General features: G+C 46.2%; 1 protein-coding gene across 4 annotated transcripts; it reads left to right on the forward strand.

The window, feature by feature from the left end:
• The first annotated feature begins 8,008 nt into the window (after positions 1-8,008).
• Positions 8,009-19,974, forward strand: lcp2a (lymphocyte cytosolic protein 2a). Of its 4 annotated transcripts, none has more exons than XM_023153925.3 (21): positions 8,009-8,688; positions 10,989-11,051; positions 11,131-11,177; positions 11,406-11,471; positions 12,470-12,492; positions 12,998-13,038; positions 13,258-13,438; positions 13,626-13,699; positions 13,822-13,879; positions 13,983-14,060; positions 14,237-14,259; positions 14,462-14,481; positions 16,106-16,201; positions 16,339-16,357; positions 16,622-16,637; positions 16,751-16,826; positions 16,956-16,987; positions 17,510-17,568; positions 18,035-18,109; positions 18,251-18,400; positions 19,353-19,974. In XM_023153925.3, the coding sequence occupies exons 1-21, from the start codon at positions 8,611-8,613 to the stop codon at positions 19,500-19,502; spliced, it is 1,425 nt and encodes a 474-aa protein (XP_023009693.2). In that variant the 5' UTR covers positions 8,009-8,610; the 3' UTR covers positions 19,503-19,974. The 4 variants fall into 4 exon arrangements, with proteins under 4 accessions (XP_023009693.2, XP_023009695.2, XP_012776133.2 ...); XM_023153927.3 differs by having other exon boundaries at positions 13,258-13,351; positions 13,819-13,879; XM_012920679.5 differs by having other exon boundaries at positions 8,010-8,688; positions 13,819-13,879.
• Positions 19,975-23,033: the final 3,059 nt, after the last annotated feature.

The following is a 23,033-nucleotide window of genomic DNA, read 5'->3' on the forward strand; positions in this document are numbered from 1 at the left end:
CACCAGGGTGCAGAGAACACATGCAAATGCACCTTAGAACACACATGCATCAACACTACAATGAGCGGGTGGAGGGAGGTTTGGAGTCTTCTCTCACCCCCGTTCTCTGCGGCCTGCTGGAGCAGGGGGGCTAGGAGGAGGAGTTGGCCGTCCGACTGCGGTCTGGAGTGTGGGGCCTCCCTGCTGCTGCGGAGTCGGGGCGGTCTGCTCCTCCTAAAGGGTAACACCACCTGGGTCTGGGTGCAGTTCCCCCCTCCAGGGGCAAGGGTACCTAGACCCGGTTTGTAGAGTACGCTTGGGGAGTGTGATTGTGTGTACAGCGTCTCTTTATGTCTGTCTCCACGTTGGTTGAGTGTGGAGTAAGTGCATATGAGAGCATGAGGGTGGGAATGGATGTTTGTATCTGTGTGTGCCTGTATGTCTGTGTCTATATGTCAGGTTGGGTGTCAGGCGCCACCTCTCTGGGGACATCTCAGGCCCTCCAAGGTTTGGAGGTTTATCTCCCCCTACCACCACTTCCCCTGCCAGTGGCGGACTCCCTCAGGTATCGGTGCGTTGGTGGTTCTTTGTGTCCGGGGATGGGCGTCCAGGTACACACCGGCTCACTCCTTGGCGGCCGCTTATCGGGGCTCGCTCGGGCCACTTCGGAGGTGGGGTGCCCCCGGCCTCTCGGCCTGGGGCTCGGTCACTCAGGCACGGCTGGCTGCCGGCGGAGCTCACGGGCGCGTCACTGCAACTCCCCCTGGCTTCTGCTCCGCGGCTGCTGAGTGAGCCCTCATCTGGGACTCTCCTCAGCTCTTTCTGGGACAGTGGCGCAGCTGCCCCTCTGCTGGTCTTCCTTGGTCTCTTGTGTTCTGGGGGCCTCTGGATGTCTGGAGTTTTGATCTCCTCCATACCTGCTTCATGCCCTGGAGGATGGGGCTGTGGCCCCCCCCACACCCTCTAGCAGATCATTACATGAAGGAACCTTTTAAAAACAAGCGCGTCCATGCTCACAGGTGTGCACACGGGTGATCACACCCACAAACTACACCCTTTTTGGCTCCTACCTCAAAGCACACTGTGTTCTGTTGATCTTATGTGCTGCACAATAATGTTTAATATTTAGTATTTACTGTCATATTCCCATATATCATTGTGATGTTGTTTATTCTATTACTCTTGTTCTCTTCTGCTTGTTTTCTTTTTTCTTTCTCAGCAGGTGATCCAGGTGATCGATAGATGCATTTTTTTTCTCTGCCCGTTCTGTTGGTTTTTGGTTTTTGCCCTTCTCCCCCGTCCCCCCCGCTGTTTTTCCCCTCTTTCTTTTCCCCAGTCAAGTCTGTCCCGTATCTAACAAGTGAAAATAAAAAATAAAATAAACAATAAAAGGTGAATCAAATACACCAATAAGGCAAAGCTGGGATGGTCCATTTGGTAAAGTAAATCCGTTGGGCATCTTTCTTTGCCTTTAGACAACAATTCTGATGCAAAAGAGCCAAACGGGACAGGCAACAACAACAAAAACGTAATTACTCAGTAATAATCCGATCGCCCTGAGTCACTCACACAGGCCCGATCAGCCAGCAGCTGTTACTGTTTCTCCTCCTCCTCTGAGTTCTGCTGTCCATATACTGATCGCTTATTGTCATTGGTCTAATGCTGCTGGCTCCGCCCCATTCATGTGAACGTGCAGGTTAAACTCTGTGAGCTGAGCTCACCTCGCCTTCATCAGAAACGACTCCTCATCGTACAGGAAGTGCTGCAACCATCCCAACATCCAATCACAGGACAGAGGTTATCCTTTCACCTCTGTGTGTGTGTGTGTGTGTGTGTGTGTGTGTGTGTGTGTGTCAGCAATCAGCCAATAGCATTAATAGAAAAATCACTTGTTTAAAACAGTCGACCTCGATCAGAGTCAGCAGACATGAAGATCGTTCAGAGAAAACCAGCTGCATCCCTGCTGCTCGCTCAGGTGTGCAAACGTTTTTCACACCTGTGGGGTCGGTCAGTCTGACCCAACAGGTGCAGTTACAGGGCTGACACACTAGAGGGCGCCACGCAGAGCTGTGGGTCCGTCAGCCTCCTGCAGATTTGAGCTCTTCTACAATGTTTGTGGAAGTGTGTGAAGAAGATGCAGCAGGAAGCGAGTTTCTCACTTCATCATAAAGAGAGCGCGACCAGAGTGGCTGTAGGTGGAGCAGGTCACCTACTAATAAGAGGGCTGGTGGTTTGATCCCCACCTGCTCCGCCCACATGCATCCTTCCTCTCTGATGCCTCCATCGGAGTGTGAATGTTAGAAGCAGCGGTGCGTTTACCAAACATCGCCTGCTGCGGTCCGACGCAGCGACACCAGAGCGACCCTCTCTACTCCCACCAAGCTGAGCAGCTTTTATTTGACTCGTGTTTCTGACGTGAATCCACAAAACAAACAGATTCCAGATTCCCTCGTACGTCTGCCTCTCTCACCTGAGTCTGCAGCAGAGTCAGTGTGAGGTCAGGTGACCCACGGAGACGACTTCAGGTTACTGAGGAAGCCTTCAGCGCCGCGCTGAGGCTCGTGTCAGCAGCTCGGATCGAGAAGTCGCTGCAGAAACGTACATTTTTACTTCCACATCGTCAAAACTGGAATTAGAGATTGAGTCAGCAGGAGCGCTGAAAGATTTCTGCAGCGCCATCAAAACAGGAATGCCGAGGCCGCTGATCACACAGAATACCGGCCCTCAGTGTAAACTGAAACAGCCACGTCTCCTGTCAAACAGCCATGAGGTCAAAGGTTAAGTTAGTGGGACTGAAGGATCCACGCATTGGACAGAGAAACAGAGGCTCCACCGCGAGTCGGTCACATGGACTCAGGTGACCTCATGGTGGCCATGTCCACCTCCTGTATACTAACTACGTGTCCACATACTTTTGGTACATTTTTCTTTTTTGTTTTCATCACTCGCTCCGACTGATCGTGACCTCAGTACTGATTATTATTTATTAACCATTAACCGGGTTTAAAATTAAAACCTGAGCTCATTTTCTGGACTGTGGTTTTTCTCAGGTCGCCTGTGTCAGACCTCATGCACCGTTTTCTTTTCTTGGCACCGCGGTTGAAACTGAGTTTGATCAACAGGAAGTAGAACAGGAAGTGTGGTTTGTTTCCTCTCAGTGCTGCTGATTAATGACCAGAACAAAAAGCAGCTGGTTCATGCTCGCTGCAGGCGCCACATCGCACGTACCAACCAAAAACACAACATCTGCAACTAAACATAACATCTGCAACCAAACACAACATCTGCAACTAAACATAACATCTGCAACCAAACACAACATCTGCAACTAAACATAACATCTGCAACCAAACACAGCATCTGCAACTAAACATAACATCTGCAACCAAAAACATAACATCTGCAACTAAACATAACATCTGCAACCAAACACAACATCTGCAACTAAACATAACATCTGCAACCAAACACAGCATCTGCAACTAAACATAACATCTGCAACCAAACACAACATCTGCAACTAAACATAACATCTGCAACCAAAAACATAACATCTGCAACTAAACATAACATCTGCAACCAAACACAGCATCTGCAACTAAACATAACATCTGCAACCAAAAACACAACATCTACAACCAAAAACAACATCTGCAACCAAAAACACAACATCTGCAACCAAAAACACAACATCTGCAACCAAACACAGCATCTGCAACTAAACATAACATCTGCAACCAAAAACACAACATCTACAACCAAAAACAACATCTGCAACCAAAAACACAACATCTGCAACTAAACACAACACCCTAACCAAAAACACAACATCTGCAACCAAGCACAACATCTGCAACCAAAAACACAACATCTGCAACTAAACACAACATCTGCAACCAAAAACAACATCTGCAACTAAACACAACATCTGCAACTAAACACAACATCTGCAACCAAAAACACAACATCTGCAACTAAACAACATCTGCAACCAAACATAACATCTGCAACCAAACATAACATCTGCAACCAAAAACAACATCTGCAACCAAAAACACAACATCTGCAACTAAACACAACATCTGCAACTAAACACAACATCTGCAACTAAACACAACATCTGCAACCAAACATAAAACTGCAACCAAACACGACATCTGCAACCAAAAACACGACATCTGCAACCAAAAACACAACATCTGCAACTAAACATAACATCTGCAACCAAACATAACATCTGCAACCAAAAACATAACATCTGCAACTAAACACAACATCTGCAACCAAAAACACAATATCTGCAACTAAACAACATCTGCAACTAAACATAACATCTGCAACTAAACATAACATCTGCAACCAAACATAACATCTGCAACCAAAAACACAACATCTGCAACCAAAAACACAACATCTGCAACCAAAAACACAACATCTGCAACCAAAAACACAACATCTGCAACCAAACATAAAACTGCAACCAAACACGACATCTGCAACCAAAAACACAACATCTGCAACCAAAAACACAACATCTGCAACCAAAAACACAACATCTGCAACTAAACACAACATCTGCAACCAAACATAAAACTGCAACCAAACACGACATCTGCAACCAAACACGACATCTGCAACTAAACACACAACATCTGCAACCAAAAACACAACATCTGCAACTAAACATAAAACTGCAACCAAACACGACATCTGCAACCAAAAACACGACATCTGCAACCAAAAACAACATCTGCAACCAAACACGACATCTGCAACCAAAAACACAACATCTGCAACCAAAAACACGACATCTGCAACCAAAAACACAACATCTGCAACTAAACACGACATCTGCAATTAAACACAACATCTGCAACCAAAAACACAACATCTGCAACCAAAAACACAACATCTGCAACCAAAAACACAACATCTGCAACTAAACATAAAACTGCAACCAAACACGACATCTGCAACCAAAAACACGACATCTGCAACCAAAAACAACATCTGCAACCAAACACGACATCTGCAACCAAAAACACAACATCTGCAACCAAAAACACGACATCTGCAACCAAAAACACAACATCTGCAACTAAACACGACATCTGCAATTAAACACAACATCTGCAACCAAACACGACATCTGCAACCAAAAACACAACATCTGCAACCAAAAACACAACATCTGCAACCAAAAACAACATCTGCAACCAAACACAACATCTGCAACCAAAAACACAACATCTGCAACCAAAAACACAACATCTGCAACTAAACACGACATCTGCAACCAAACACGACATCTGCAATTAAACACAACATCTGCAACTAAACACAGCAACATGTGTTTGCAGATGTTGTGTTTTGGTGTTTTTGTTTGTTTGTGACTCATTTGTCATTTTTTAAAAATAAAGTAATTAAACAAACAAATAAACGCTGTTGCTTCCTGAAATGGTCCAATCAGGAGCCAGAAGGCTGTAATGGAGGCGGGGTTTTGTTTTTCACGCTGCAGCGAGCCGTTACCGTCAGCTGCCACCGCCTCGTTTACATGTCTGCTCTCCCATCATGCACCTCTGCCATGGTGCTGCATGCTCCTGAGTCACTGAGCCATGTGACCTCAGGGAAGGAGGAGGTAGCAGACGAGGGGCTTTCCTGAGCTAAACTTAGTGTGAAGAAGTGAAACATGAGCGCATCCATCACTCCATCCTTCTCTCCAGTTTGTATGGAGACACATTAGTGCCAAAGCATCCATGAGTCCAATGATCTGAGTTTAAACGACTCAAGTGAGACTTCAAAGTGGGACGATGTGTTTCTGAGTTTATCGTTTCGTTTAAAACTGACGTTTTAAAACATCATCCGTGTCATCGCAGCGGCTCGCCCTCTGTGTTTGCTCTTTCATATAAAATCAAATGTTGGGCCTGTGATAAATAAGCTCTTATAATAGAATAGAATAGAATAGAATAGAATTCAACTTTATTGTCATTGCACATGCACAGGTACAGGGCAACGAAATGCAGTTTGCATCCATCCAGAAGTGCTTTAGTGATATAGATATATTACAATATATATTAGCAATAATATAGATATGTGAGTATATTACAGAAATGGGTCTATTATGGTATGTTATAATGTACACGGTATGAAGTATGTTGTGAATATTCTATAACTATAAGTATGTACAGGCTGTAGTGAGTACAAGCTATGTACAGGCTTTGAACAGGATATAAATATGAAAAACTATACAGAATATGAAATAAATAACTTTACAGAATCTGGGATATACAGCTATACAGAAATGGGAACTATGCAAGTTGTAAACAGTTGTAGGATTAAAGATTATTGAATGTACAGAATGATTATTTACACAGAGCTATACAGTAGTGCAGTTAAGGTAAGTGAGGGTGTAGATAGCTTCTACAGAGGTATATAAAGTGCTAGTGGTTGTGAGTGGTGGTTCAGTCCATGTTATTATTGTGTGTTTGAGGGTACAGTTGTCCATTGTGGGTGTGTGTATGTTCAGTCCATGTGTTAACGTGGGTCAGATGTCAGGAGGCAGAGTTCAGGAGTCTGACAGCTGTGGGGAAGAAGCTGTTCCGGTACGTGGTGGTCTTAGTCCGGAGGCTCCTGTAGCGCCTCCCAGAGGGCAGGAGGGTGAAGAGTCCATGTGATGGGTGACTGGGGTCTTTGATGATTTTCCCAACCCTTTTCAGACACCGCTTCCTGTAGATGTCTTTTATGGCAGGAAGTGGTGCTCCGGCGATGCGCTGGGCAGTTTTCACGACCCTCTGCAACGCCTTCCGGTCCGAGACAGAGCGGTTCCCGTACCAGACTGTTATACAGTTGGTCAGGATGCTCTCGATGGTGAACGATAGAAGTTCACCAGGATGTCTGAGGACAGGTGGTTCTTCCTCAGGGTCCTCAAGAAGAAGAGGCGCTGGTGAGCCTTCTTGACCAGCTTGGAGCAGTTGGTCGTCCAGGTGAGATCCTCGGAGATGTGGACTCCCAGGAACTTGAAGCTGCTCACACGCTCCACAGCCGTCCCCTTAATGTGGATGGGTGGATGTGGGTCAGCATTCCTCCTGTAGTCCACGATGAGCTCCTTGGTCTTCTCGGTGTTAAGCAGCAGGTTGTTTCTGTCGCACCACTCAGCCAGACGATCCACCTCCTCCCTGTGGTTGGCCTCATCGTTGTCACTGATGAGGCCAACCACAGGTCCAACAACGTGGGACAGGTCCGTGTGTCCCCTCTCCTGCGCTGCAGGTTAGCATCGTCCTGCTCAAACATGAAGGCCACACAGAGCTGCAGGCTTTGACCTGAGCCCTGAGAACGAGCCGGACGCTCCCTGCCCTCTTCAGTCTGACGGCGCGGCGTCCTTGATTGGCTGGGATGGACCACCTCCATTGTGGTGGAGCTGTAACCTGCACGTGTGGACGGCACGTCCAGCAGGTTTCAGGGAGTGTTCCTGAGACTCATCTGCTGAAGCTCACGGTCATCGGCCTCGTCCCACAGAGCGTCCTCCAGCTTCTCTGAGAACGCTGATGAACTGTTCACGGTGAGGAACATGATTCATGTTGGTGAAGCTCTGCCTCTCTGAGAACCTCTTTTTATCCTCGATCATGTGACCGAGCTGCTGACAGGTCACATGATCAGCTGGTAAATCTTCCTCCGCTTCTATCAGCACGAGCTTTTCTGAGATGGCTCATTCTCTCACTTTAATCTTTTGTTTTCTGTGTTCGATCACGAATAAAATATGAGCTCCTGTTTTCGTCCCGACTTTTTCAGGTTTGCTCTGAGCGGTGCAGTTCCTCTGACGTCCAGCAGAGGCAGCAGTGAGCCCGTCCCCATAGACCCCCATGTTAAACAGCAGATGTAAACATTTCACAGCCCGATACACAAACTGTTTTGGTAAACAATACTTTTACTTTGAATACTTGGAGTACATTTTTCAGAATGTGCAGAGGTGGCTTGACTGCACAGATGCATGCTGGGTAACGACCCTGGCCTTCGGCACTGATGGAGGCCCTCCGTCGGGCTGACCCGGGGTCGGGGCAGTGCCAGCTGATCCGGGGTTCGTTTGTTCCTCTGTTTGGCATTTCAACAGCGTCGCTGCAGCGAGTGGGTGCAGCTGCAGACGCTGTTCCGCTCTGTGGTCAGACGGGGGGTGGGGGTGATGCTGCCTTCATCCATCCCCCACTTCACTTCCTCTCAGAGAGAGAGAGAGAGAGAGGAAAGAGAGACGCAGAGAGAGAGACTGAAGGAGTGGAGGAGGAGGAAGCCATTTTGGGCCCGGGTGACATGTCTGCCTGCTCTTTGCTGCCTGCGCTGCCGGACGGACGCTCGCGCAGTTAGACCGCACGACTCGGTTTGGGGAAGTAAAAGCTGAGACGCTCGCAGCTCTTTGCTTTTCTGTCTTTCAGAGACGTCTGAGTCTTCACAGGAAGAGGCGGCGAGGCCCGTTAGTCAGACTGCGGGCTGAAGGAGAACAACGGCGCAGAAACTACGAGCCCGATCACTTCCTCAGAGGACGAGAAGCGAGCTCAAAGATCGCCTCTTTCTCTCAGATGTTAGCGTGCTCTGGGTCTGACAGCAGCCGGGCTGACGTCGTGCCTTTGAGCATCGAGCAGGATGAGTTCGGACCGCGTGCCGTCCAGGTCGGACATGATGGGGTGGAACCCGCAGCAGCTGGCGGACTACCTGAGAAGGGTGAGGCCTCCGTCCGTACTGTTTGTGCGTCCTCGTGTACGTCCTCGTTTTCAGCTCCTCGGGATCCTCCGAGCGGCGGGGTCAGCTGACTCATGCTCAGACGGCGCCGTGAACCAAACCGAACGTTAGTGAGCAGCAGCTCACCTCAGAGGCTCAGGTGAGCTGCTGCACCTGCCCGACACGGAGCTCGATGAGACGTGGTGACCGCAGCTTCGGTGTTTGATGCCCTGTGTTTGAAACATTGGCGTAGCGTGCTGATCAACAACACTTCAGTAAAGCTCTGGCTCGCTGTTAGTGCAGTGACCTCACTGATGATGTCATTCAAAATGCAGAGGTGCAGTTCAGACGGTCAGTCAAACAATGGTAATAATGCAAACTTTCATGCGATCAGACGTGCAGCCAGCTTCATGTGTCAGCCCGATGCTTCTGGTGCTTTGTGCATCTGTAGTTAAAGGCTGGACTGAGTAACTGTCGTCGGCTCTGCCACAGCGTGATTGCGTACAGCTTTCCTGCTGATCGCAGGGATGGTGACATTTTTCTGCAGAAGTTCAAACGCTGTGACGTAACGACTCAGAGAAGTTTAACGAGGAAGTGTTTGTGATGCGTTTGGATAAAAGTCCCCGAGAACAAGGACAAAGGCAGCCGGGTGTCAGTTACACTTCAGAAGCAGCAGCGTTAGCCGTTAGCTGCTCGCGTCTGAAGGCGGCTGCATGAAGAGGAGTGAGATGTGACAAACTGCCGGGTTTCCCCTTCCTGTGCATCTCTTATAATCTAAACAGTTCGTCTTACTTTAACAGACTTTAACATCTGATCACGTCTGATTATTTTTAGGTCACTGAGCAGCAGTTTGATGGTGCAAAGTATCGGAGCAGACAGGTGGAGCAGATGAAAGCTGTACGTCGGCGCAGAGCCGCAGGAAGTGTCGTTATTTTCCATTTGGGGTTTGATGGGGTTATTTAAGGCCTACGGTGTTTCAGCATGCGTGCTCGGAGGCAAGAATAGCAACATGTGGGAGATAATAACTGTAACTTGTTACAGACGCGGCCAAACATTCAAATCATGGGGTGAACTTCTGTAGAAGAAATCCCTGTGGGCTTATTTTCACTCTGAATGTCTCCTCACTGATCTCTGCACAACAAGCCTGCGGGACGTTCGCTCAGCGGAGACGCTTCAGTCCCGTGCAGATCGTCCACCCCAGCATCCTCCTCTGTCACACGCTGTTCATGTCCTCCTTCGCTACATCCATGAACCTCCTCTGAGCTTCTTCCAAACCACCTCAGCCTCTCTGACTCTGATGCACTCGTCCCATATCTCCATCTTCCACCTACTCCACCCTATCTGCACTCTGTGCTTCATCAGCATAAAAGACTGGCTCTATCAGCGCGACACAAAGTTTCCGAGCGATTCTTTTATAGCGTCTGATGTCAGAGGTTTTTAATGATTGGTGGATGCAACCCACAGACTCCTTTACCACTCAGGCTGCATCGTGTTCATTTATCAAATCTGTTCAAACGTGGGCTCGTTCTGCACCAAGAAGAAGAATCGTCATGACAACACGAAACGTGGAAAAGAGGCCGATGCCTGTTTGTGTCGAACCTCAGACCAGCTCTGTGAGCTCATCTCACTGATGCTGACGAGTCGCTCGTGCTTGGCTATGTTTTGAGAATCAGCAGGAAATCTGAGGAAGTCTGTGTGGGACAAAATGACGCTAACGCTTCAGTCCCGTCCATAAGCAGTTACAGCTGAAAGTCTGGAGCGAGGCGGTGTGGCCAGCAACTGTGACATCAGAAACCGATTCTTATCTTTGCTTTGCGTCACTGCGTGTGTGTGAAATGCACTATACACAGGTACACACACACACAGGTCTTTATCACCAGCTTCCACATTTATTTATAGTTTTCCCAGGTTATGATATGAACACAGTCTGACAGCTGCCGGTCCCAGCTGATTTCCCCCCCTGGTCCTCTCCGTCTCACTATAAAAAGGGAAGGAAACCATTATCAGTCCAAATCGCCATCAGCTGTTCTCACCGGCATCTCCAGCACCGCCGCGTTGAGCCCACTGCACCACTCCTCCCCTGCAGCCGTGCCCGGGACCACACCTCCGCCACAGTGTGTTAGTTTAGATGTTTCACATTCGCAGAATCGTCTGCGGAGAACATCACGTCCATACGTGAGGAAGAATCGGTATTTCCTGGAAGACAGAAAAGAATCGAATAAGAAACAGTGATAATAAAACAATAATAATAAATAGATGTGTTCATATTTGAATGATATGTCCCTGTGACGTCCCTGTTGCAGATGAATCTGTCCGGCTGTGACAAAGTCGTGCTGAAGCACTCCATCTCTGGTTCCAGATTTGTGGTGAGTTCAACTCAAGAAAATAAAACTGGAAAAGGAAAGAAGGGTGTAGGGAAGGATGTGACCCTGTTTGTTTTTGCAGAATCTGAGCGACAACGACCTCCAGAAATTCCCTAAACTTCATACTCCGTGAGTACTGCCCCCTGCTGCTGCGCTGTGGTACTGCAGTCGGCCTGGGCCACAGCTTTGATTGAGAGACATTTTACTGGATCAGTACTGTTAACAGAAAGTCTTCACTTGTAACCAAAGCTGGTGTTTGATGTTAGATGTGCTGATTATGTGGTATAGTCTGAACGCTGAGGGAGACCCAGGCGAGGGTTAACCACACTGTGACGTCATGTATCCATGTCTCTGCAGGATGATCTCCAAACTCAACAGTGAAATCAACAAGAAGGAGAAGAGGGGAGGCTTCTTTATTAAAAAGTACGTTCATGTTCTGCTTATAACAACAGCCTGTGCTTTAATCGTGGCAATGAAACGACAGTCTGGTAACCACTGGTGTCTCCTATACATCTGTTCAAGCACAAAGTCCAGATAGGGCCAGAATACTGTTGGACTGTGTTCATAGAAGAACCTGTATCTTATTCTGAAAGGCTCGCTCATGGAGCACGCCAGCAGACAGTGAAGGTTGATTCACACAAACCGTTTTCTGAGAAACGCATCACCTCATGTTAATCGCAAAATTCATGTTGCGTTGCTAAGCAATGGCTAGCTGGCTAACGTTAGCTTATTTGCTTGCTAGCTTTATTGCTGGTAAAACACTGTCTGAATTAGTGACTGACCGACCTGTCAAACTACTTTAGCAGCTAAAATGATCGTAACGTTAAATAAGGGTCGATTTTAGCATCACATGTCTGAACAAACAACCACCTGAAACGCCTCCGGGCACTGATTTGTTGTTAATGATTTCAAAGATTTATCAAGACTTTGCTGAGTACATGAAACTGATGCAGACTCTGAGCAGCACGCTGACGTTAGCTCGCTGGTTGCTGTTATAATGTGGTTTGTGTGAAATTGTTTGCTGAATGGTGCGAGCCAACATTTCATGCTAGCTGTCGTCTGTCTTAGAGGCACACGCTGTACTGGGAGCTCTGTCACGGCCAGCTTATTTATACGAATAACAACATACAGACTCACGTTTCTTTATATTAGAGTTTATCTCTAAGTGAAGTCTAAAAGGGAAAGTTGACTTCTGTTGTTGCTTAAAGACTGTTTTTCTGGATGTTTGCTTGATAAAACTTAAATTAGCATCAGAAGAAGGTGCTAAAACTTTTACAGTTGATTCATAAAAGAGCTTTGTTCGTGTTTCCTGCACACTGTTTTTTGTCTTTGTGGTTATTTTACATCTATTTAAAAACATCACCTGAGCAGTGCTGAGGTTTGACTCAGCTCTGACTTTCTCACACCTTTTTTTCTCACAGGACGTCCAAATATCAAGAACCAGGTAAGAATTTATTAATGTTTAATGTTTCTACACAGAGCCATGGATGGTTTGAATAATCGTCGCATGTATTAGTTGTTTCAGAATAAAATCCTTTGTAATGTGGTGGAATTTTCAGTGTAGTTTCCATCAGACTGCGTTCACCTCCGTCACACCAGATCAGAGTTCCTGATATGTGAAACTTAAACATAACGTTGGGTGTGCTGCCGTTTTACGGGGACTTTCCAATCGAACAGAAGCAGGAAGTGTTTGTGATGAAGTGTAAATATTTTATTTTGACAAAGCTGGAATAAAAATTCACAGGAAATAGAAACAACAATAAAAACAGGTTAGCATTATCACATAGTTTCGCGATGATGAGTAAGGATCTGTAATAGATATTTACCTAATTGCAGTATTATTACGAAGTCTGAAAGCTCGTCGTGTCGTCAGTGATTTGAGTCTCTGTGATTATTTCTTCGTCACATCTGGAAACACAGATGTTAACCTGCTGCTTTCTCCTCTGCAGAAATCAACTCTGAGCCTCAGGGATGGGGCGAAGACGAGTTTGTGAGTTTATCGATTTATTTACTGAATAAAAACAAAATTCATGATGTCGCAAACACCATAAAATACACATGAGAGCGATGACAGAGGTGACATTAGATAGAACACATAAATAATAATTACACAAAGATGATTCATTATTGTACACATTTACATTTTAAAGGATATACATGTGTTAGACGTCCACCCAACACAAGCTTCTCTCTGCGTTTCCTCGGTCAGGACGATGAATTTGACGATGACTACGAGAGTCCGTACAGCGACGATGACGGCAGCGGGGGAGACTACGAGTCCCCAAACGATGACCAGGACGCGGGTAACGATTACGAGCCGCCTCCTTCTGAACCCGCAGAGGACCACAAGCTGTGCCCCCCCCGGCCCATCGGGGACGGGGATTACATTGGTACCCTCATTAGTTCACACACGCCAGAAAATATTACCATCGAATCATCATTTGGGTCATTTCTGACTCCAGACGCAGTCGAGTTTGTTTCAGTGTTTGTAACAGAGATGAAAATAACGACCAAACACGCTTTATAAATGTGTGTGTGTGTGTGTGTGTGTGTGTGTGTGTGTGTGTGTGTGTGTAGACAACCATGTGTCCCGAGGTCAGCCCCCCGCTGTGTCTCCCCGCCCCCCCGTCTCTACGCCACCATCTCGGATGGTGAGTCAAGCTTATCGTAGTACCGAGTGTCTCCACAGAGGGCGCCACACATACTTTAGAATAGTTTGTTAAGTATTTGCTAAGTGTGTCTGTGTGTGTTTGCGTGTGTGTTATCAAAGCAGCCCATGGACGCTCGCAGAGACCCCTCCCCTCATTGTGGTCCACGACCTCCTGGAAAGCGTGAGTAACTTCCTGCAAACACGCTGATCACATGACATCTTCTCAGGTCATGTGATTCCTCTGGGCTCCTTGTTAAAGCTGCTCTTCATGTGTTTGTGTTCAGTGCCTCCTGAGCCACCGCAGGTCTTTCGTCACATCAAACCAGGCAGAGGTCCAGGATCCAACTCGTCCCCCATCAGAGGTAAATGACCTCACCTGATCTCGGCCCGCTGACTCACCTGTGCAGGCCGACAGGGCTGGAGGAAATCCCTCCCACGGTGGCCTGTCCCACCGAAACATAAAGAAAAACAAACAACACGACTGAACTTTATGTTTGGAATCAAACTGTGAATGACGTTTGTTTTATCATCGTCACAGGACCGAACAACACGCGCGACAAGGTGAGTTTACAAAACACTTTGTACACATGACAAACCAGAAAAACAACACACGGATGAAGAGTTAGACCCGAGCAGCTCCACACGTCGCACGCTAACGTCGCACGCTAACGTCGCACGCTAACGTCACACGCTAACTCTGATCTAATGTTTCACTATGTTCATATTCAAACATTTACTCTCATTCATTTTCTGCTTATTGCAGCCGGGCGGACAACCTTGGAGGTGTGTACACACACACACACACACACACACACACACACACACACACACACACACACACAGACACAGACACACACACACACACAGACACACACACACACACACACACACACACAGACACACACACAGACACAGACACACACACACAGACACACACACACACACACACACAGACACACACACAGACACACACAGACACACACACATACAGACACACACACACAGACACACAGACACACACACAGACACAGACACACACACAGACACAGACACACACACACACACACAGACACACACACACACAGACACACACACACACACACACAGACACACACACACACACACACAGACACACACACAGACACACACACACACAGACACACACACACACACACACACACACACTCTTCTACGTTCAGTTTTCAGTAATTCTTTAATCTTTTCATAGATTGTAAATAAGCAGATTTATACTTTTAACGTCTTTTACAAAGAATAAACATGCGTAGCTCCTGTCCTATGCTAAGGTAATAAGACAGTAAGTGTATACATCTGTGTACACTGACTACAGCGCCGTGTGAGGATTTCCATCTCGGCGCCCCAACTCAGGGTTAGCTTCATCCTCTGTGGCAGCTCTGCCGTGGGGTGTACCACAGGGATCTATTATTGGACCACTCCTGTTTTCATTGTATCTCCTGCTACTGGGTGCGATCTTCTGAAAACACAACATTTCATCTATACGCGGACGACTGGCAGCTTTGTCGTCTCTGTGGGTCTGCTGCCGGATTGTCTCAGTCATGTTAAGTCACGGAGGCTCTAAATGTTTACATTTTAATGAACGTAAAATGAATTTTATCCAGTCCCAGTCGTTCCTCAACTCTCACCCCAACCAATCACAGCAGATGGCCCCGCCCCTCCCTGAGCCTGGTTCTGCCGGAGGTTTCTTCCTGTTAAAAGGGAGTTTTTCCTTCCCACTGTTGCCAAAGTGCTGCTCATAGGGGGTCATATGATTGTTGGGTTTTTCTCTGTTTGTATTATTGTAGGATCTACTGTGCAATATAAAGCGCCTTGAGGCGACTGTTGTTGTGATTGGGCGCTATAGAAATAAAGTTAAATTGAATTCCTCTGGTACCCCAGATGTTGACTCTGCTGCACTGACCCTGAAGAGCTCAGTTACTAATCTTGGGGTAAAAATCGACTCTGCGCTTAGTTTTGATGGCAGTGATGAAATCTTGATTCTATCACCTCAGACGTTTGTGGAGGGTGGAGCCTTTTCTCTCCAGGCTTTTGTAACCTGCCAGGTCTCTCTGTCACGCCCACAGCTGGTTTTAACTGGTAAAAGAACATCTGAGCACCTCCTTACACTGGCTTCAAATTCAATTTAAAATCCTTTTACTGGGTTTTAAATCCTTAAACGCTCTGCTCCTGTATATTTACCCCCCCTCGTTCACGCCGGTCAGCTGTTGCCGCTACATCACAGCTGAAATTGAAGCTTTGGATCTTCCTCTTCACATCAGGCAGTCTACCTCAGTGCTGGTCTTTATTCGCTGACTTGTTATTTATTGTTATTGTGTTTGTTACTGTCATGTTTGTGCTGTGTAAATAAATGTTGGTGTGTTGGTGCACGCAGGCCACCGCAGGAGGATCCGCCCACCTTTACCAAACCACCTCTGCCCTCCACCAACATCAACAGGAGCAACTCCTCCGCCCACCTCTCACCCAGCAGGTATCACCTGAAGATAAACGATTCACTTTGATGTTTACAGTTTATTTAATTCAACGTTTATTTGTAGCAAAATATTTTTATTTAACAGCTGAAGGACGATGTTTGAAAAATAGTCACGTTTGGTTTGTTTGTTTCAGCAGGACGGAGAGGAGACCGGTACGACACACACACACACACACACACACACACACACACACACACACACACACACACACACACACACACACACACACACAGACGTAAATATAGTTTATTTATTTACTGTCACCAGGTTTAATATCTCTGGTTAAACAAATGAACATTTTAAATCGTGTTTCTCTGAGTTAGATGAAGACATATGTTTGTATTCATGTCCTCGTCTGAGGTTTGTAACATTGGGAAATAAAAGTTAAATTCTTGTGTTTTTCTTTTTTTCCTCAGCAGCTGCCAGACGAAGGTGAGGTTTATTCATTTTTTCCAGATTTACTTCCTAAATAAAAAAAAATTAAACTTTGTTACTTGTTTAAAACGTGTGTGTTTAAATCTGTTCTCGCTGTTTTTCCCCTTCAGTGTCAAACAGCAACACTTTCCCCCTTAGCAAGCCTCCCCGGCCCGGACCCCCGGGCCCTCCCACTGGAGACAAAATGTGAGTGACCGTTAGACCATAAGATTTCTGTTTGTGGTGGTTTACAAAAACACAAACCTTTACAAGTTTAATTTTAAGTGAAAAATAGAGAATATTTCATGGTAAACTTATTTTTATTGTTTTTAACAGGACTGGATCGCTGCCACACAAACTGCAACCTCGTAAGAAGAAAATTCGTTTGACATTTTGTGAAATACACTTTTTCTCAGAGTGTAAATACATCTGTCCTTTCACAATAAAACTCCAGAAATCGATTTGAAACCAGTGAAAAGGTTTAAAATGCCTCTGTGAGCGTGCTCAGTTTGTCCAGCAGACCAGAGATGAAACAGCTTTAATGATTCATACATTAGAATAAACAGATTTATGAATAACAGCACAAATTTATACAAAATGATTTCTTAAAAGTTCAATCAACATGGAACTGCACTGATGTCCAGCAGGGGGCGACTGCTCTTTTAAATAAAATATTTGACTATGGCTCCATCAGAGTCACAGTTGAAACACACAGTGGGTGAAAAGGTCATGTGAGGTTAGCTGTGGGTTGGTTTGGGCCGTGGTTTGGTTGAGTCCTCAGGACATAGAATAGAATAGAGTAGAATAGCCCTTTATTGTCTTTGCACATAGACATGATAAATGAATGTAAAGTGATGGTAGTGTGATTGTGTGTTTTTGTGGTGTTGCAGCGATGCCGTCGGGCAGACAGTCAGTTCGTCCTCCTCCATCTGCAGCAGGATACACACAGGTAACACTAAAATACACACGCGCTTGTCTTTGTGACACGTGGGCACCGTGGGTCACATAAACATTATGAGGTCCATACTGATCAGAACCTTTTAAAGAGGAGCAGCATGAGTTACTGACCCACGGTCAGTACTGCACACAGAGGAAGTGTTTCACAATAAAAGCTTCATCAAGAAATGACGGTTTCTATCAGACAGTTTTTAATTTAAAATATAGGAAACGGCACAGATGTTTTTGTTTGTATTTGATTTAATATATGTACTTTTAACGACAACAACAACAATAATAATAATTACAACAATGTTCTGGGTGATGTTCTTCAGTGTGAACAGCAGGTGGTGCTGTTTCCTTTGTCTTTGCTGAAACACACACAGAGCTCGTCATCAGAGGGTTTATTACTGTGCGTGTCTGTGTGCAGAATCAGAATCAGAATACTTTATTGATCCCTGGGGGAAATTATTTTGCAGGAGCTGGACCCTCGCTGGTATGTGGGTAAAGTGACCCGAGGTCAGGCTGAAGGATGTCTGAAACGAGTCCGCAAGGTACCAGGAACAGAGCGTCATAATAAAAGTTTCTGTTATTCAGGCTTCAAACTTGTTTATCAGGACTCAGTGGAGCAGCAGTCACATACCCAGCATGCTAACACTGTGGTCTAAACATTTTAAATCCTGTGTCTCATCTAGGATGGGGCGTACCTGGTGAGGGACAGCACCCGGCAGCAGGCGAACCAGCCCTTCACCCTGATGGTCTACTACCAGGACAAAGTCTACAACATCCAGATCAGGCAGCAGAACCAGCAGTTCGTGCTGGGAACCGGACTCAAAGTCCAGGAGGTAAAATCCTGGATTCTTCAGTCATACAGCCAACATGTCTGTTTACTTCAGGCTTTCTTATTCACGTTTGCAGCAGATTTCAGTGTTCAGGGCACTTTAATCAGCTACAGAGGTTTTCCACATGATGTCATGTGCAGCTCACTCAAGAGCTGTCCGCCATATTGGACCTGACAAGGAGTTTTGATCACGTCCAATCACTACATACGTGAAATCATCACTACTTTTTGTCCCATCACAACAGATACAAGCATCAGATAAACTGTGTGACTGCATCTGTTTCAACTTTTTTATAGTTTCCTTTTCTGTCTCATCATCTTCATCAGCCTCCTCCAGGACCACCCTCCTCCTCCTCACCTGAACTTAGGCTTCTGACATGACAAATCAATCTTGTCTGTTATCACAGTGTAGACATGCGACCCTCCGTCTCTGGACAGCTGACAAGAGACGACTAAACAACATCATAACGTTACAAGCTAACATCACGGCAGCTAACATTACACTAAAGCTTAAACTGTGGCGAAGCTTACATGTGCTAACAGTAGCTAAGAGTAGCTAGCAGCAGCACCTACGGGCAGAGACACACAATGCTCGGACACAAGTCACTACATGTTGTTCTCTGTGTGATTGTGTATGTGACAATATAAGTGCACAGAGACGTGTTAACCTGAAAATGTAATAAAGATCAGGGAAATACCTGAAAGTGACCGTATCCAGTGACTCCAGGTCCAGTTGCTGTGTTTCTTGTAAACACTGAGAAGCATCCAGACTTTTGTTGGCCTTCATAACTCGTCCAGTACAATTTGAGGGGTTGTTGATATAAATGCTGTGATGTCAGAGCGAATACCAAGGTTACCTAACAACATCAGTAAAGTTCCACCTTCAGCGTTCACCTGTAATAACTGTGTTTGACCTGTAGGGGGAGGTGTAATCTAACTGTGTCTTGTATGTCCAGTCCTTCCCGTCAGTCAGTGACATCATCAGCCATTATTCCCAGTCTCCTCTGCTGCTCATCGATGCCAAAAACCGGAGCGCCAGCCAGCAGAACCAGTGCATGCTCTCAGACCCGGCAGGATACTACATGGGTGGCCAGAACTGGTCCTGACCGGACTGAACCGGATCAAACTTGGATCGAAGCGGCACGGCTGAATTTTGCAGCAGAGGGAAACGGTTAGATTTACGATGAATGTTCAAACGCCACTAGCGGCTGTGCTAAACGTCTTCCTGTTTCCAGGAAGGCGTGCTGTGTGGCGCCAGAGGAAAATGTTGGATTTTTGCACATGTTGCTTCAGTTGTTTGTTTGCCTTTTTGTGTTCCTCAGTTTTTACGGGTTTGTGACAAAAAAAATGTCCCTTTGAATCTTAAGAAGAGTTCTTAAAAGTTTTAGCTTGTCTTTGGGATTTCTGTCAACACTCGATGACGCTGGGCCAAATCTACAGCGTTCACTTAAAATACTTTCAAACTAAGCCGACTGTTTCTGTCAGAGTTTCCTGTACGTCCTCACCTCCACGTAACCTGTGCTTCACTGTTCACCTGTCTGTCCCAGCTGTCCTCAATAAAACCATCATGTGATGTCATTCGTGTCTGGATTTCTTTAACAAAGCACAAAAACCTTCATCTTTATATTTTTCCGCCTTCTGTATCATCTGATGGTAAAAGACGGAAGCAGCCAATGCTGACGTGCCTTAAACCTGCATTCTTTGTAATGTCCAGCAGGGGGCGACTGTACAAACGTCTGGCCTCTTCTTCAGCGCTGCTTTAATTCTTCATGATTCAGACTCAACACGCTGCAGGAAACATTCATCAGGGCTTTGCTCTATTTAGACATGACATCATCAAGACATCATCACAGCTGCTGCAGATGTGTGGGCTGCATCATGATGACACACCAGCCTGAGACGATCTGAGCTCCCTCTGTGCACTGCGTGCTGGTCTGCAGACCCCGGTGCAGAAGAGCAGCTCTGTGTTCGCAGCTCAAACGTGACGTCGTCGCAGGACCTGGACCCGCGGCGCAGCAGAGCGCGGCGCAGGACGGTGCAGCAGAAATGGAGGAAGAGAAAACATACTCAGTCGTCTGTTCATGTAAATCATTATTTTTAAATTAACGACACACACAGTATCAAAGCTGTGTGAAGAGTGTGTTCAGACGCAGAGGGTACGAGGAGGGGCGGGTCTGACAGGTTATAAGCCAATGAACACACTGCAGGTAATCATTAGAATGATTTATTGGCCCAAACTGAGCCGACACACACATCATGCCCATATCGTGGTCTAAACCAATCAGAGATAGTCAGGGGCGGGACCTCTCTATTGCCCAAGGTAAGATGTTCAGATATTGGCTGTATCCCAATCCAGGGTCTGCAGCCTGAAAGGCCGCATTTTAATTACGTAACTGCGACAGACGAAGGCTGTCCCAATTCAAAGGCTGCTAGAAATGCGGCCCTCAAATGCGTCCTTCATTTCCCTGAATTTTAAGGACGTGGTGGTGTAGACTTCGTGGCCCAACATATCCCAGAATATTGGGAAAAAAACGGCGGATGAGGGGCGCCCGAAGAGTAAACTTTAAGTACTGAATATTATGTCACTTATTGATGTGCAAATGTTTAATAACGAAGAACATTAAACATTCCTGTTGGCCACATGTCGGCAAAGTCATGTGACATTAGTGGCGTTTGTACTAACTTGGTTTTAAAACCTTTACTTTAAAATATACACCGATCAATAGCTGAGCTTAATCACAGAATGATCAAAGCTCATGTAGAAACAAACAAATGAACAAAAGATTTTCTCCTTCATCTCTGTCAAACACAGCTGTATGACACGTTTCCAGCTGTTAGTATCATGGTTGCTAGGCAACCTGGGCAGCGTGACGGAGGCTAGAGCGTCCCATTTCACAAACCTCGCACTTCCGGCCTTAGCGGTCTTTAAGTACGCGGCCCATGAGGATCGTTGAGGCTGCAGACCCTGAATTGGGATACAGCCTTTGAGATGTTCAGTTTGAAGCCTTTGAGGCATTTTTAATTTAGACTTTCTTTTTATTTCATATGTCTTGAGATATTTTAAGTTTAAATTTCAGCTCAGTGAAACACTTTAAGCACAAGAACCTTTTCAGTAACGTGTTTTTTGGACTATAAGGTGCAATTAAAATCCTTTCATTTCCTCAAAAGTGCGCCCTATGTATGAATTCTGGTTGTGTTTACTGACCTCGAACTGATTTGATTTGCTACACGGCGCTCAAAGCAGTTAAAATGTTTAGCACGACTTTGCTAAGCTACGAACCCGCAACGCTCGATGGAGCGTTACAGCTACTGTAGTCAGGACCCTCGCGGAGTGATACGTACCGTGCTTCAACATAATATTACTGTACTGTGCGTGCATAAGGAGCCCAAATTGGCTCCTGCTAAGAGACATGGTTACGAAGCTTCAAACTCTATCAGTCGCGCAGCATAATCAGAATCAGAATCAGAATACTTTATTCATCCCGAGGGAAATTAGGGTTACAGCAGGCAGCACGCTAATGGCGCATGCGCACTCACAAAGGAACCTTCTGACCAACTTTACACAAACATCACATTGGGCAGACATGTCAGAAGGTAGGCTGATAGGAAAAAACAACGAAAATACACTACATGAGGTAAGAGGAGGAGAAAAAAACTCCACTCAGACTGAGCTCCTAGTGGGAGAACAGTTTGATAACAGAAAAAACACCTCAGCACAAAAGCACATGATTATCAATACACCATAGAAACACGAGACAAGCAACAGGGGCGGGTAAAGGGTAAGAGAGAGCCGGCGTAGACAGCGCATCCGGTCCTGCAGCATCTGTGCTGGTCCAGTTGACTGCTATCTTCCCCGGTAGGGCACAAGCATCGAAGGCGTTTGGAAAGGGAGGGGGATGAGTGAGTGCTTATCAGTGTAAGTGTGTGTGTGTGCGTGTCCATAGTTTAGCTGAGACAGTGTCCTTCGGCCTATCAGGCTAAGTAAACAGTCCTCCAGCCAAGGTGTCCTTCATGGGGCGGGAAGAATAGTCATCACACAGTCGTTATCAGGGAGTTGTTTTGGTGGGCTCCAGCCTTGGGCCTGCAGCTGGGGCCGTGGTGTCCAAATGTTGAATATTGTTGATTTCTCCTTTGTGAGCAGCTCGAATTCTAGCACTCCGAGGCTGGTCTCTCGATCTCCCGTTGGAGAGCTGCGAGCCTCCCCATGATGGTATCAAACTTCTGTTCCGTGGTGTTGTTAGTCTTTTGATTCTGAGACCTCACAACTGCAGTGATCCGTTCCGCGATGTTTTCCAACTGTCGCTCAAGGGTGTCATTTTGAGCAGGCCTCTCTCTGATGTTTCCCCTCATACGCTCAATGGTGTTGCTTTGAGCCTTCACAGCAGCTGTAAGCGTCTCCAAGGTGTTGACCATATTACGTTCGTTGTGAGAGGTCGCGCCTCGTCCCGTCCCGCATGAGAACAGAGCAGCTGTGAGAGAGTTCAGCATGAATGAATCAATGGCGTAAAGTTTGACTATTTTTATAATCCGGTGCCCTAAAAATACGGTAACGTGTAGAAATGAGCTCCAAATAAAGAACTTTGTGTTGACAGATTGTTAATCATTCGTCAATGTTGTCTGTATGGACAGCAGTTTAA

The sequence above is a fragment of the Maylandia zebra genome, linkage group LG10, assembly GCF_041146795.1.
Source record: "Maylandia zebra isolate NMK-2024a linkage group LG10, Mzebra_GT3a, whole genome shotgun sequence".
Classification (NCBI taxonomy): Eukaryota; Metazoa; Chordata; class Actinopteri; order Cichliformes; family Cichlidae; genus Maylandia; species Maylandia zebra.

Coding starts and splice junctions, on each gene's coding strand:
- lcp2a (XM_012920679.5), top strand. CDS start 8,611: ATGAGTTCGGACCGCGTGCCGTCCAGGTCGGACATGATGGGGTGGAAC. Junction 12,493..12,997: donor GTCCAAATATCAAGAACCAG/GTAAGAATTTAT, acceptor TCTCCTCTGCAG/AAATCAACTCTGAGCCTCAG. Junction 13,700..13,818: donor CTACGCCACCATCTCGGATG/GTGAGTCAAGCT, acceptor GTGTTATCAAAG/CAGCCCATGGACGCTCGCAG.